We start from the raw sequence: 16,093 nt of genomic DNA, 5'->3' as shown, positions 1-16,093 counted from the left end.
GAGCATGCAATCTCAATATGGTTTTTTTCCAGACTGAAATTGTGTAGAGAGTATTTCATTCATCATATCAAACATAAGCTACTCAATTAATCAAATGATTTTATGTGTAAGTAGTACAAAATGGCTATTTCTAAAATCCTACAGAATGATGTTGAAATTGAAGTGAGAGATTCAAGGCTGTCCAGTTGTACTGAGATGGCAGCTCTCTCCAATTCAGGCAGATTTACTTACGGCAACGTTTGTAGTTGCATGTCATAATCAGAATGTAGTTAGCATCTGTAGTGTAGTGATTAATCGACTCACAGCACATCAGGCAACGTGTATATTGGATTTTGTCTTTTCTTTTCCACTGTCTGGTGAACTAAGTGAGGTCAGGCATAGTTGATGTTTAGTTAAAGTAACAGCTGGAGAACTGGTGGAGGGAAAACCAATGTTAACAGGTAACTTGGTAACTTGTTTCTGCAAGTCAGCACTCTACCAATATTGACAGAGTATCATTTGGGAAAAAAACCTGTTTCAAAGATGCTGCTAAATTTTGGGTGAAAGTTTAAAAAGATCCTGAAATCTGAGATTTGATTTTTGTATAATTTTTTCAGCAGATGAGATGTAGCACTGCCAGTTCTGCGCAATAGTTGTTAAAGGTCTTCTGGAGCATTTTTCATTGTTCAGAAGGTGGCGGTGATTTGTCTGAACCACTTTTTGGGGTTTTTTTGGAGGGGGGTGGGGGTGGTGGGTTTGCTTTGGTTTGTTAAGGTTCTGCTTTAATGTTTTGAGTGTGTTCCTAGAGGTAATCTTGAAATGGTATTTGTATTTCATTCCAGAGATGGCTTATATAACCAAAAAAGTAAAATACAAAATAATAGAATACTGGAAATCATTGTCTCTTTTTTTTTTTTTTTCATAATTGTATTTGCTGATTATTTTTTTTTCTTCTGAAATGTCAGTACACCTGAGAGAGTAAAAAGCCTGGGAGTTGTCATAGTTTTCAGTGAGTTATATATTTACATGGGTTCCTTTTGCCATTGAGAGCAGTAACAGTTTGCTTTTGGTATAACTAAGAATATTTGAAATAAATGAAGGATTACTTTCAGAAATATTTGATATCTTTTGTCAGCAGGATTTTGTTGGTATGGATAATGTTATATTGTATGACTGCAGACAGCATGTTGTTGATCTTCATTCTAGATAAATTAAAATTATTTTTTAAAAAAAGTTTAGATATATTTATCACAATGTTGAATTGCACTTTATGTGAATGAAAGTATTAAGCAGAAACATTCTTTCAGATCTTTAAAGAAGAAATAGATATTCCTCAAAATAAGCTGGACTTGCTGTAGCAATTTGAATTAACATTTTTTCATATAACACAAATTCTATCTTAATTGGTCTAAGATTAAGCTACTGCTGAAAGTGCCTGTTCTGAGTTACTGTCAAAGGAAACTTTTGTGAGCTACACGGCAAGATGTGTGCCAGGTTAGAATAAAACATCAGGTACACCTGGATAATCTACATAATAAAAACCTACATGTAAACTACACTTAAAAAACATTCGTTATCTTCCTGCATGTCACAGGCAAAGGTTTCTCTCTCCTCACTCCCACTCCACTTTGTCTCAGCAAAGGTTTAACATCAGTGCTGTATTCCTTTGTCAGAGCCTGGCATTTCATTTTTATTTGCCTCTGTATCTCTTGGAGACAGGATCAGATCAGTGACTTAAATTTCCTTCCTCGTGACTCTTAATTCTGGGGTAATTTTGCTTCTGGCAGCTTCACCTTGAGCTCTATTCAGTTTTCCCTGTGGTGGGCCATGGAAAAATATTTTCAGATTGCCTGAAGAAGATTCCTCTATTTTCACCTTTCCTATTATATTTGTCTTGGAAATTTTTCCTGGCTTGTATAGTAAATAAGTTTTCCTTGTACTGTAGGCACCTGAAGTGGTAGATATGCTTCTTTAAAGCAAATTGACAAGTCTGGCATGTCATTCATTTTTCTTTTCATACTTGCTTCTACTCCAAGAATGACATTTTAGTAAGGTGCCCTCCTTTTTGGCAGTTCTGGAGCGGTTCTTTTTTTTTTTTTTTCCCCCTCTTGTCCTGGTTCTGGCTAGGATAGAGTTAATTGTCACAAGGAGCCAGGGCAGGTGAGCCGAGCTGGGCAGGGGGCTATTGCGTACTATGTGACATCATGCTCCCATAAAAGGGGGCCAGTCGGGGGGCTGTGGGTTCGGCGCGGCTCCGGGACGGGCTGAGTGCCCGGTCGGTCGGGTCGGTAAGTTGCCTTGTGTTATCACCCGTTGTGTCTATTCTAAGTACTGTTGTTGTTGTTTCCCTCTCCCTTTGCTGTGCCCGTACGCTGCCTTTACCCCAACCCACGGGGTTCGCCTCTGTCTCCCCGTTCTGCGGCCTGTCCCGCTGCGGGGGGGCCGCCTGGTGCTCAGCTGCGGCTGGGGCTGAGCCACGACACCTCTGTTAGCCGAGCTGCTTTCCGCTTGTTTGCCATGCAGTCCAGGTCGCTCCGGTGGGGAGAAACGAGGTTCCTGCCTCGCGTTCCAGCATTGCTTCCTCTTGCCAGGTTTTTCTCGTGGGTTCCGGTAATTCCTACAAATTAAGTTCTTTAACTTTGCCCCGCAGACACTGGCACCAGGCAGGCCAGGAAGAATTGAGGTGGTCAGTACCAGCAACACCTTTCCTGAATAAGTATGTAACTTTAGTACAGCAGCTCCATCTCTTTACTTGTGTCGGTGTAGTGTTTTGAAATTGTGATCCAACTTTTTGTATTATATCTTCTGTAAATAAAGCAGTTGGTGTGAGAGCTGGGTTGTCTTTCATTACATGTGAAGCCTAGAATCCTTCTGAATGATACAAACGTGTTTTTGCCTTTCCCTCCCCACCCCATTCCAAATTTGTTGGTGTTCTGTATGCTCACCAAACTGAAGTTCAAGCGCTTCACAGAATGCTTGTTCTGGTTTGCCACCCCTTTTAAAAGGGCTCTCTGAAATTGAAATCTCACTTATTTGGAATGCTAGTTAAAGGGTTTACCCCCACCTGTGTACTTCCAGCTAGCTCTGTAGTTTTCCAGCTTCTTCCCTGGCCTTCTTGAGGGTAGGAGTGACACTTACTTTCTTCCAGTTCTTGGGGACCTCCCCTGATTACCATGGCTTTTTCAAGATTATGGAGTGACCTGGCAACAATATCAGGTAGTTTTTTCAGCACTTCTGGGTGCATCCCGTTGACTTGTGTACATCTGATTTGTTTAAGTGTTCCCTAACCTCCTCCACCTGATATTGATCAAGTTTATATATCAAACATAAAGATTAACACTGGATTTATGTCATGGTGGAACTAAATCTCACCATTTCCATGCTCCAAGTGTTTTGGTGTAGCCGGCAGGTGAACAACAGTATCCTGAAATGACAAAAGTGTATTGGCATTGCTGGAATGTTGATGATGGCAGTAGGCAGCGGCTTGATCCTTGAAGGCATAGAAAGCAACAGGGACTTCTTGCCGTGTGAATATGCACTTCTGAACAGGCTTGTGCAACCAAACTGAGCTAGGAATCTAGTAGTATTAAGTTTCTACGCTTTAAGCACTGTTGGAAACTGTTGGGATTTTGGCCGAAGGGTCCCCACTGTTACATTGTACTTGTGTATCATTTGCCTGGTGTCAAACAGACAAATATAAAAGTAGCAAAAGTTTGTGTGTGATTATCTATCTGTTGAACTTGTTGCTTAATGCAGTCCCATTTGAGGTGCAGAAAGACTTCTCATTCGTACCCTAGCAGGTTTCTGGCTCCTCTGTGCATGCTGAATGTTTGTTATCCTCTTGATCTTTGCCAAACATGTTCACATCTTTAGTAGTTCACACTTTTCCTAAATGTATTATTGGTTGCTTTATAAAGTTGAGTGGGTTTCGAGAGCTTTGGGTTGTGTGGGGATTTTTGTGAATCTCAAACTTATCAGTGATAACTGCTGTGATATTGGTAGCAGAATGGATAGGGGCAAACCTGGAAATTTGTATTTGAGGTAAAGAAAAGATTACTTTTTAGGTATTACATTTGTCCTTGAGATGCTACAGCTTAGTGGAAAAACCACCAGGCATTACAAATTCTCCATTGTTTATTTTTGTTAACTATTTTGTGGAGACTTTATGCAAGCGCTGATTGAAACTGGAAAATGGCATGAATTTCAGTGGTAGCTGGATCAGTATTACTGGGTTGTTGGGGTTTTTTTTAATAGTTTGATAATAAAGTAATTTAATCTTCTTAGAATACAGGTGATACTTTGATCTAAAAATGTGTAATTTGGACTCCTAACATGCAGTCAGTTAACCCGATAGGAGTTTTGCTTCTGCCTTTCTTCTACTTTTTCCCCAATTCATGGCATTAAGCCTATTAGCTAAAACATTGGAGGAATAAGTTGAATGCAAGAATCTATGTTAGCTTGCACTGCTAGTAGTTAGTGCTTGAGACTTTTCCAGGGAGGTACCAAATCAAATGCTGTACCAACTCAAATTCTCTTCATACTTCCAGCCATCTATAAAACAAGAACATTTGCACATGGTGTAACATAGCTACAATTGAAAGATTAAAATGCAAAAAATTGCCTGCAAGAATAACCTCTGCTTATTAGGACATGATGAAGGTGAGTTTACAGTTTGCTACATCTTCTCTGAATAATTCAAAATGTAGTACAACAAAAATGTAATTCTAAAGCACATTTTAATACCAATGGGTGTAAATATAGTCACATTTCTATTTCCTGTTTGAATTCATTATTTTAATCTCTGTCAGATTCTTATTTGTGGTAGTAATGTACCCTGCATGGCAAGTGCTGAGAAAACATTTATAAAAAGCTTTGCCAAAGAAATCTGACTATATAGACACAGTGACATTACTGTTGAGAATCTTCATGTGTTTGTGGAAAAAAGGTACTAGTTAAGCATGTCTGATTTATAGATTTTGTTGCTCAAATACCCAAGTTACTTAATAACTCTAATACATGAGATAGAGTAGTACAGCAGTTCTATTGATATGCTGGCAAAGAAGCAAACATGACCGGTCTTTACCATCTGTTTATAATGCTATATAAAGAAGACCTTACTGGTTGCCATGGAAACCAGCATTTCCAAAACCACAAGTGTTTGCTTAAAATCTCAAGCCTTCTAAAGTCTTGTCTTTTCTGAGGGAAAAAGAATAGAAAATCTCTAAAGTTTTCCAGTGATTTTTTTTTTTCTTCTCCCCAACAGTTGCTTTGCTGTAAAATGCTTTCAGCATTTTTGTAATCTATCTTGTTTCCTGACTTCATAAATGTAAAGCCATGCCGCTGGTAATTTAATGAGCTTATTTGATGCTTAGCAATGGTCCAGGAACAGGGAGCAGCTATTTGTTGTGGTTTGTGTTTAGCTTTGTAAAAGGAGGTTTTCCTGTTCAGGCAAACTTGCCTGATTGTGATATTGACACAGTGGAGTGAAAACGATGGAATTTAGTGGAGGTCACATTGAAAATACTTCTTACCTGTGTAAAAACCTAGATTCATCTTAATTATCAGTGTCAGCCACCTGGGTCTCGCTGAGAAGAGACTCTCTAGAATCAGTAATCTAGAGAAAAAGATCAAAATGAAGATTATATGGGTAAGAGTTATGATCTAGGTTTGGTTGTATTCTCCACTATTGGCTTAAAATTGATTTTTTTACTTGAAATAAACCCTTGAAAGGCCCTCAGTGTATAGTATTTAGAAGTATATACATTTGTCATAGTGTCTGGAAGTATTTCTTCCCATTTGTGATAGTATGTATGTATTGCTGCCTTGCATTCTGTCCTAATTTTCCACTATATTTTAAGGTGTGTTTTTTCTCCACCAGCTTGTAAAAGCTTCTGCTGTGCATAACTTCCGTAGGTCGTGACAAACCTGTAGAGTCTTTAGAAGAGGTGGTGCATTTGCACTAATGGTGCTGGTTGATTTTTTCAACCACTTAATTTCTATTTAAAAGGAGTCTTGTTTTTACAGGGCTCTTGGTGTGTATTTGGCTTAAGCTACTTACTTTAAGTGAAAACAATCCATTGAAGCACAGAACTTTGAACCTCTTTTTCACTACTAGTGAAGAGCCTTCAGTATTTTTAAGGAATAAATATTTGTAATAAATTCATCTGAATAATGCTGAAGATCAGTTAAGTTATTGAGAAATATTGTTGAGTACAGAAGGTTAAAAGAACTTTTTAGATCATTCTGTAATGACAATACATATCCTAACACTTTTGCCTTTTTATGTTTCATCCATTTGTAGAACACGCTGTGAGCACTTTCAGTGTGAGATAATGGCTAGGAATTGACCTATTTCATTGTTGCATTTCCCTAGTAGAGTTTATTTAATGCAAAATACATTTTTCTGACAGGCTTTACAATTACAATATTGCTGAAGTGACACTGGACCTCCAGAGGTGTCTGAATTCATTAGCCTTGTGCAGCTAATCATATTTCTGTCATTCACAAAGCTCTTCAAAAATACTTGCATTGCTTTCACTTAGCAGAATATTCCTGTGTCCGAGAGAGCCTGTTTTCAAAAAGGTAGTCTTGTGCTTGAGTAGGCCTGTTGATATTGGTCGACAGAGGGGTGCTAGACCTCCCACAAAGTTTAAATAAAGTAAATATTGATGGAGAAATCAGACACACAAAAATTAGGCTTCTGTCTAAGTATTTGTGGTTAGAAAAATAAGGGTGCCAGACCTGCAAGCTGCTGCTGGTCAGAGTCATTGCACTCAGACACTAACTGCATTTTTTGGTATTAGCTTGCCTGTTATCCACATTGCATTCCAAGTTCAAGTCAAACACTGACCAGGAAAAACAGCAGAGACTGGCAGTTGGCTTAAAAATACATTTTGGTGGTTTGATTTCTGTGTGATGCCTTTAGTGTCGTCCTTAAGGTCATCCTTTTTGTCCTACCGCTCATAAGACCTGATGGGTGGAGGACAGAATTATTTAAAAAAACCCAAGCAAAACAAAAAGACCTTTTTCTTGAATAATCAGTATCTTTGAGAGAAATGTCTGATTATAGCTGCCCTTTACTTTCATAGTGGTTTTTTTCTATGTCCATAGAAAACTGTTTTCAGATCTTAAATGACCGTGCAACCTAAAACCAGCTGTTTTGAAACTTCAGTTTCAAACTGTTACTGTGCATCTTGATTCAAGTGAAAAAGTTGGTGGTTCCCTCCTTCTTACCAAACAAAACTTTCCTCTTTGTCCTCAGTTGGTCATAAGTTTTGCAGAAAAATGGGAGTTTAGAATGGTTTTGTTTGTTGGCTTTTTTTAACGGCAATGCCTCCTGTTAATCCTAAGGGATACCTATCCTAAAGGAAGTAAGTACATCAACAAACCTGTGAAATAATATACAGGTACATAGCTGATCTTCATGGCAGTGATTCAACCTCTGCCTTTGGGAAACCCAGTAAACCTAGTAGCAGTGGATGGTAGACACTGATACTAGTGTCTGAATGGGGTTCTACAGGCTCCAGGGAAAACTTTGGTATTTTTCTTTCAAGAATTCAAAGGCTCTATTGGTTTCTAGGAGCTGTAAATGCGCAAGTACAAGTAACCAGCACCAAGTATCAGTATTTGCTTTGCACTTGCCCCAAACCCTGTAGTTTCTTAAACTTCATCTTTGTTATAAGATTTGATTTTTGTGGGATCTTGCCCATTTGAATCTCCACAACTTTAACCTTCTGACGTTTATAGTTTCCTAGAGGAGTCCGTCTTTTGTGATCATTGCTGTGTTTAAAAGGTTGTTGGAATTTTCTTCTTGAAAGTACTACAATATGTGGGAAATATACTAAAGCCTGAAGAAAACAGGTACATGTAGATACTCCAGAAAGACATCAGTCTCCCTTTTGATTTTGAAAGGTACTCTAACTTTTCCTAGAAATCCTTCAAAAAGTTAGGTCTAGAGACTTTCTCTTATGATAAACTAGGTCTGGCAATGATGCAGTTGCCCCCAAGTTCTGTGTTACTTCTTATTGTGGTTTAATCCAGCAGGCAACTAAACACCACACAGCTGTTCACTCACTCCCCCCTCCCCCTGGGGGATGGGGGAGAAAATCAGTGGGGGGAGGGAAATTCATGAGTTGAGATAAAGACAGTTTGATAGGGCAGAAAAGGAAGGGAAAATAATAATGATGATGGTGAAAGAATATACAAAACAAGTGATGCACAGCACAATTGCTCACCACCTGCCAACTGATGCCCAGCCAGTTCCCGAGCAGCGCCTTTCCCCCAGCCAGCTTTTCCCTTTGTTTATAAGCTGAGCATGACACCGTATGGTATGGAATATCCCTTTGGCCAATTCGGGTCAGCTGTCCTGGCCGTGTCCCCTCTCAGTTTCTTGTGTACCCCCAGCCTCCTTGCTGGCGGGGCAGTGTGAGAAACTGAAAAGTCCTTGACTTGATGTAAGCACTGCTTAGCAACAACTAAAACATCAGTGTGTTATCAACATTATTCTCATCCTAAATCCAAACCACAGCACTATACCCGCTACTAGGAAGAAAATTAAGCTATCCCAGATGAAACCAGGATACTCCTGCTGTTCTAAGCATTGTTTTCTACACTCCCATTTCCTGCAATGATCACATTTAATAAGCAATGGAGTGATAAAACTTGGCATGGAATTTTTCACTTTTAGTTAAGAAATGTTTCTCCTTGTAAATAAAATCCTGTGAAAACTGCGCAGCTATTTTCTTCTCTCATGAATTCAGGTTGGAAAGGAGCTCTTAGGAGCTTAGGTCTTAGGAGCTCTTCTCCAGGAGCTGCCTGTTAGGAAGGTATGCTCCTGCAACCTTCTTCTAAGATAAAGCAACTAAGATCATCTTTGTTATGTTTCTATTCAGTTTGTGAAGAATATATTTAATATTTTTAAGACATACCTTATGTGGATTTCTAGGACACTTGAATAGCTAAATTTCATACAAGCTGTCTTTCAAGTGTACGTTGAGTGAGCCTTAGTCACTCTCCCTGGATGAGTAGGTGTCTGAGACTTCATAAATGCAAGAAAAGTTACCCAAATCAATAAAGTTCTTTGCATCCCAAAAAATGCTGCAGCTTATGTGGAACTGAGCGTTTTGATGCCTGTTTTTCACTGAAGGCCTTGGTTGTGATTCATAAAGTATTCTTAAAACTGCTAGCCAAATGGAAGCAGAGATAGAACGTTGTCTGTGTAAGTTATTCAGTGACTGTGCCCGTGGAGGTGCAGTTGTGAACTTGTAATTTTCAGGCAAGAACTTCCTCCCTGGGCAGCAACCATTCTTCTTTTGCACATGATCAAGTTACCATCTTGGCTTAATCTTAACTATCCAAGCATCACACCGTGTGGTGGTCGGAGTTATTAACAAGTTGCTTTGTATTGGAAGTGAACGCCACACTACATCTAAATTGTTTTGGGGTTTTTTTTGGGGGGGGGGGAGGGGGGCGGCTTTGGATGAAGACCCAGTGCAGATACAGGCCTCTGTCATCTTAGCACCAGAGTCATCTGTTTTGGTTTTTGTCTGTGAAATCTTATGTTTCTTTGTGATTGGCTTCACAAAGCTAACGGGTTGAGACCCCTCGTTTGCTTGGAGGCAGGCAGAGCAGGAGTGCTGTAAGAAAGACCTCCCATGTAACCTGCTACCTTCCTGCAAAGTGGGAATTCCCCCAAGCCTGGCCTGACCCATTACACAGGTCTGCTCTTACTGGGTAAGCCTTTTAATTACTGGACTATTAGATAACAGTAATGAGCCCCGTCCCCATCACAACCCTGTTTTTCAGGTAAAGAAATTCCCCCAGTCCCAAAACTTACTTTCCATACTCAAAGTGATGTTTAGATGTCCAAGTCCAGGAATAAGTTTCTGAAATGCACATGTTCTCATCTGCAGCCTCCAGTGGGCTTTTAAGTTGAGATGGCTCGTGGGTTTCAGAGCATCCCTCCTATCATTTCCTGTTAGCTGGATATTTAATTTGAATCTCACTTTTAAATTCTGTTCTCCCTGTGTGAAGTAATTTTGTCTTCTTCCTCCCCCCTGGCTGAACCGTGCTCAAAACACCCGTCGTGACAGGGTTGATCCCTGTCTACAGATCTGGCCGTGGATGTTGGAATGGACCAGGGGTTTTAATGTTTTTTAAGATATGTTGTGCAGAAGGGTATTTAATATGTACTCAAAACTTGAGTAACAGGTGAAAATAAGTTGCTATAGACTTACAGCAACTTCTAGCTGTTAGCATACACCAAATATATAAAATTGAATCCTCTGAGTATTTGAATGTATGCATGTATGAGTGTGATCATATGGTCAGATAGTGAATCCTGTGATTCAGACAAGTGCATCTACAATACAGTGGTTTAACATCCATTTAAAAAATGAGTATGTCAGAGAGTTTTCTCTTATTTACTTCTGACAAGTCATTAATAAAGCAAATTGGATAAAAGCCCTGAGGCTGGTAGAACTCTTGCATTTCTAATAAGGAAGCCGACAATCTTGCTGAATAGCTCCATGCCCTACCTAGTGCTAGATATAGAATTGTCAGTTATAATTAATTTTGAAAAAGTGTTTTTTCTTTTTTTTTTTTTTTCAAATGTACCTGTAACCATTCTGATAACCCTTCTGTATTGAGTAAAATAGATGTTACTTTCCCGAGATGTTACAGATTTTAAACTGTGTTTATATTGTCACATCTGGGATTGTCAGTTTGAATAGAGGGTGGGGTTTTTTCAGAACAGTTTGTATTCTGGCCTGAAACTAGCCTGTGTTTTCAATGACATTATCCCAGGCTTATAAATCTTCATCAGCATAATTGATTTTGGTTGTGCTACAGACTTTCCCAGCTGCTTTTTATTAGAGCTGTGTGAACAGGTGATTCCCACCCCACCCCCCCTTCTTTTGTTTGACATCCAAAGTGGGAAGGTAGAGGAGTGGCTGGTCACTACCCTGTATCTCTCCATGTTTTCCTTCCCCTTGTAGCTAACCAGAGCTCACGTATGACCCAAATTGATTCTGTCAATGGGGCACCTTCAATAAAATGCAGGGAAAGGAAGGGCAAAATCGCCGGCAGAGGTGAGGAGGACGGCAGGGATCTGTTAACTTCAGCCCCTACCAGCACCTGGGCAATGGTGGAGGGGATAACTGATGAAATGGCTGCAAATCCAGCAGCTCTTGTTTGCATCAGTCGTGAGCAGAACATTTTGGAAAATACTAAAAAATGTTTGACTAAACATTTAACAACCCCCTTTTCACCCTTCCAAAATACCTTATCAGGTCTGTTTTGACTGGAAATTTGTTCTGTATTCTTAGTGGTTAAATTTGAACTAGCACTACTACCCATAAGTATGTTCTCTTCAGCTACACCCACTTGCAGAGTCAGTTGACTTCACAGTTGCCTGTGCTTTATTTTTTTGTGGTTGGTTTTTTTCCCTCTCATTTGGTACCATGAAATTTCCCCCATGTCCATCTTTTCCTTACAGTAACTGTTGTATTTGCCATATTTCCTCTCTATTGTTTAATTTCAGTGAAATGAAAAAAGTGATAAGAATGGTAGCTGGTTTTGTCTCACACAAATAATTTAAAATCTTTGCAGTATTTAAACAAGATTGCTCAAAAATATGAATGGTGTTTGCAGTAAGTAGTCAATTATTGAGTTTTTTGTAATAAAAGTCTAAATTACTGATGGAGTTAAACCTATCAGTTATTGGGGATTAATATTTTAACTGCAAAGTCTCCTGAAATGGCTGCACATGTGGAGAAATACACAAAGCATTAAGCGAAATGCTCATGTTTGCTCGATTTATTCTCTGCAGCAGACGGACTCTGGTAGTAGGAGGTGTAATTTGCAGCACATTAGCTATTAGCCAGTGTCATTGCTTGAGTGGGTGGTGTGAGTCTCTTGTGCCTGTACGGTGTCATACTGCGCATGTGTCAGAGCTAAGCGCTTCCTCCCTGTGCTGCAAGATGAATTTTTTTTGTGAACAGTGTTCTGTATTTAAAACTGTAAATCTGCCAGTTTTCAAATGGGTTATTCTAGATAATACCTAGAGTAAATGCTTTCTGGATTATTGTTTGCAGGGTGTGGTGTGTCCATGTCTGTGTCCTCCCCCCCCCCCAATTCTTAATGTTTTGCAAAACTAAAACTGACTTGTAGAAGTGTTTGACTTACCTTTTTTGGCATGGGGTCCCCTGAGGATGAAGTATGTAATTTGCAAGATAACCAGATAACCAGCCTGTAACTTAGGACAAGCCAGATTGTGATCCTGTTTCTTTTTGGGTACTTTATGCATGTAGCTGTGGTGTTCAGCAGAGGTTTTCCAAAAGAGTCTCAGCCTGATGCATCCTTTTTTATGTGTGCACAATTTCACTTGCGTTGCTTTTAGTTCACTTTTCTTCCCTAGAGGCACCTGTCTCCTGCCACATACCCATCAAGACTAATTGCACCATCTGGAAGACTTTTGTGTAGCTGTTACTTGTGCAGAGTATCTCTTGGGAGCTTAATTCAGAATGTGAATATGACCCCTGAAGCCATGTCAAGTAGCTGCAGTAGTTTCTGGTGTCTAAAGGATGATCACCGTAGGCTTTATTTGTTTCAAGTCTAATGCGGTTTGCTTTAGTGTGGATGTGTTACATGTCAGTACCACAACTTCAGTCATGTTTGGAATGGAATTAGACTTTGGCTACTGGTTTGGTAATTCATAGAAAATTCTGTCTAAAATTACATCCAAACCATATGTAGCATATAGGCTATAAGATTAGATGTAGAAATGACAGACATGTTGCTTATTATTATTAGGCTGTTTAATTTTTACGTCCTGTTCTTCCCCCTTACCCCCGGCTGCACTTCTCATCAATAGTTTTCTGCTAAGAATGCAAAGCATTCCTTGCTAGTGGTCTTGCAACTCCCTGAACAGCTCTGAACGCTGGCTTTTGTTACTGCTATGAAATTGTTTGAGTATTTTCAGCACAGCTAATTTTCTTCTTCTGTTCCTCACCTAGTCTGAATCAGGTAAAAGCACTGTAGTGCTTCACTTCTAGTGGTGTCTACCTAGGCAGAGGCTTCTTTAAAGGCCAGTGCTTTATAATCCTGTGGTGAACACCTTTTTTTCCCTCTACTTCTGTAATATCCTGTCCCATGGCAAGCTGTAGAGCACTGGGCATGGAAAAACAAAGTGTCTAAAAGTATCACCATAATTTGCTATATTTGGTGGGTTTGGTTTTTTTAAAGTGTTATTTATTTCTCATGGGATCCTGCATTTAGTAAGGCGCTCTGATTTTACCAGCATACATGTGTGGGAAAACCCCCAAATTTTCCTAAAACCACTTTTCTTTTAAAATGATGGAATTGTAAATAGTGTTGAAGAAATATATTTAAATTTGGTTGTATCATCTGTGTAGCTTTTGTGTCTGTGAGTAAAATGATCAACTGAACTTCAAGCCAGAGAAGTACTTACACCACCAGAAACAGCTATGACTTCTGTATACAGGATATATACACACTATATATTATCCATTTTATGTATTTTCTAGTTTTTTTCCTGGGTAGTTTCGTGTTGACTGTGGCTCTGCCTTTGGAAATCTATGGAGTTTTAAGTGTTGCAATTAACGCTTAACACTTCTGCAACTCTCTTGGCTGCATTCTGTTAACTGTATATTGGAACCTGGTAAGAAGAGTAATTTATTTGTGTGCTTGGTGAGAATGAAGGTATGCAAGTTATAAATTCACAGAATACTGAAGGCAAGCAGCTATCCCCTCCTCTTTAAAATCCCTCACTACATGTACCCTTTCCATAAATAATAATAAAGGTGGGTGTTGCAGGACCAATTCTTTCTTGGGGAGAGTTCTGAGCTGTGCAAGCTTTCCTGGGTTTGGGTGGTTGGGAAGTACTGCGGGACTGGTCTACGAAAATAAATTATTGTCTGCTCCGGGAAGTTATATAGTGTCTTCCTTTCAGCAGTTCTTATGCTGTTTTGTTCAGGGTTTGGTTGGGTTTTTTAAAAGGATCTTTGAGGACGGAAGAGGTGAGAGCTGGTGGCTCTGTGGCATGATTTCTCCTCAGGAAGTTATGTTTGGATCTCATGTGCTAAAATCTGTGCTGAATGTCTTCTACTAAAATATTGATTACCCATGTTCTCGTAATTTTCAGAAACATTTTAATCTGTTTATTTTCGGATAGCTGGCAAGGTAATGTGTTAATTGCTATTTGCATTTTACTGTTCTTTTAAGAGAGACTTTTAATTGCATTATTGCAGGTTAAGATTGGTGGCTAGTGCTTGCTTTTGGCTAAATTTCAGCTTTGGCTGTAAACATTTGGTATCCACTTGGTTCTTACAACCTCAACTTAGTTGAACCAAACTGTGTTACTGTCTGAGGCCATACACGCTTGCTGTCTCTTTTGGAAATTTAGCAGAAGTCGATACCTTCTCTAACACCACAGCTGCCACGTTGCTGAGTGTGGGGTGTAGTGCCTCAGGCTTGGTACACTCACCCCTAGCTGGTCCTGGGTAGGCCAGTCCATTAGTCTACAGGTGAAGCAAATGGGATGTGGGCACATTAAAAAGGCACAGAATGAAAAGCTGTGGTCTCATTTGGCTCGTTAGACTCCACCAGAGCTAAGAATGTGGGTTGTGGTAGAAGGCCCTACTAGCTATACTGGCCTCCTCTTGTGTTAATTGTTGGTGGCGTTTGGAGGCTGTAGTTGCACTGAGTGTGAGCTCAGGGCTTCTCTGGAGGGGGAAGTATTAGCCTGGAATTCAGTGCAGGTGTCAAGGTCAAGCCCAGTAGTTGTCTTGTGCCAGCTACCTGGGTAGACCCTCTCATTCTTCTCCTAGAGCTTTTTGAGACTTCTGGTTTGGCCCGTTTCCCCATCACTGTAGGAAAGTTGTAGAGACTAAAGAAGTCAAGATTTTTTGTTTTGTTTTTTTCAGTTGAAGTAGCACAAGAGCTTTCACACAGAAGGGTGCTATTGAAATTATTTTTTAAATGTTTATGTGTCTATCTAAATAGTATACTGTAGATATTCTTGCTTTGTGAAGTGGTGTAAATGTAATGAAAAAAAAAATCCAAAATTCGAGACTGCAGTCAGAAAGGAAAACTGGGCTTGCTTTCAAACAAGTTAATTCCTGAGATGGTATATTTAAGAGGTCATTTAGAATTACTTTCAACAGATACGTTTTTGGGGGCAGTTTCCTTCTGACCCCAAATTTTAAGGTGCAGCATTTGAAACTGGTTTTGGTTTGTTTTTTTTAAACAGCCCATCTGTACTTCATTTGTCTCTTAACTTTTTATTTTATGTCCTTCATCAGTTTCTGCAGTCTATTCCTAATATACTTAGATGTGTTGTATGTATTGTGCAGTCTGTTCGTAACCACTCTGATCTATAATCTGCTGAAAGAATACTGTTTAGATTTTGGATGTACCTTTCCTCCTTTCCCTTTCTTCTCTTGAAGTACGAGGCTTCTTTTGGCTTTTTTGTACTTCAAACAACAAACTGTGAAAGCTCTTATGTTCCTGTTACAGTAGATCACATTGAATTATTCTGAAATACTCTTTTCATGGCATGACATGAAATGCAGGATATATGGTGCTCCTTGGAAACAAATAAGATTTAATCCTGAATACTTGCAACAGTAGTATTTCATTGTAAGTGTCAGGTAAAGGATGACAAAAGATCACGATTAATAATTGCAGCTTATTTCCATGCAAATGTGAATATTAAAGAATTAATGAAATGATGGCAGCCTGAGGTCTGAGTCTGTCTTTCCGCTTTGGTATGACTAGTGAAAATAGATTGTGAAAACATGTTCTTTTATTTTTCCTTTCCTTTTTGCAGGGGTTTTGTGTACGATAGCCGAAATAATTTACAGATGCGAGGTCTGGTCGTATTGCTTATTTCCAAAGCTGCTGGACCCAGCACGGCAGAACTCTCTTTCCAGCACAGCATGGTCAGTGGAATTTATTCCAGGTATGTAGTAACTTTCTTCAGCAAGATATGCCAAGGTACATTTGATGGGGCAACTTCATGGTAGTGTCAAAACATCTTAAGTGGCTTGCTCAGCTGTTAAGTAAAATCAGTACTTACCAAATTACAAAACTTTGT

The 16,093-nt window shown here is 39.4% G+C and overlaps 1 protein-coding gene across 3 annotated transcripts in view; it reads left to right on the top strand.

Annotated features, from left to right (window-relative positions):
• The window catches only part of PDSS2 (decaprenyl diphosphate synthase subunit 2), a 122,140-nt gene that overhangs the window by 33,151 nt on the left and 72,896 nt on the right, over positions 1–16,093 (top strand). For 2 of the 3 annotated variants that reach the window (XM_075747827.1, XM_075747826.1), the window contains exon 2: positions 15,827–15,958. The exons of the other annotated variant lie outside the window; for it this stretch is intronic. In XM_075747827.1, coding sequence (XP_075603942.1) covers positions 15,827–15,958 — 132 coding nt within the window. The remainder of the gene's footprint in view (positions 1–15,826; positions 15,959–16,093) is intronic. 3 annotated transcript variants of the gene reach the window in all.

Source organism: Balearica regulorum, chromosome 3 (genome assembly GCF_011004875.1).
Source record: "Balearica regulorum gibbericeps isolate bBalReg1 chromosome 3, bBalReg1.pri, whole genome shotgun sequence".
NCBI classification, from domain to species: Eukaryota; Metazoa; Chordata; class Aves; order Gruiformes; family Gruidae; genus Balearica; species Balearica regulorum.
The sequence above is the reverse complement of the archived record's forward strand: the minus strand, read 5'-3'. Positions and strand labels throughout refer to the sequence as shown.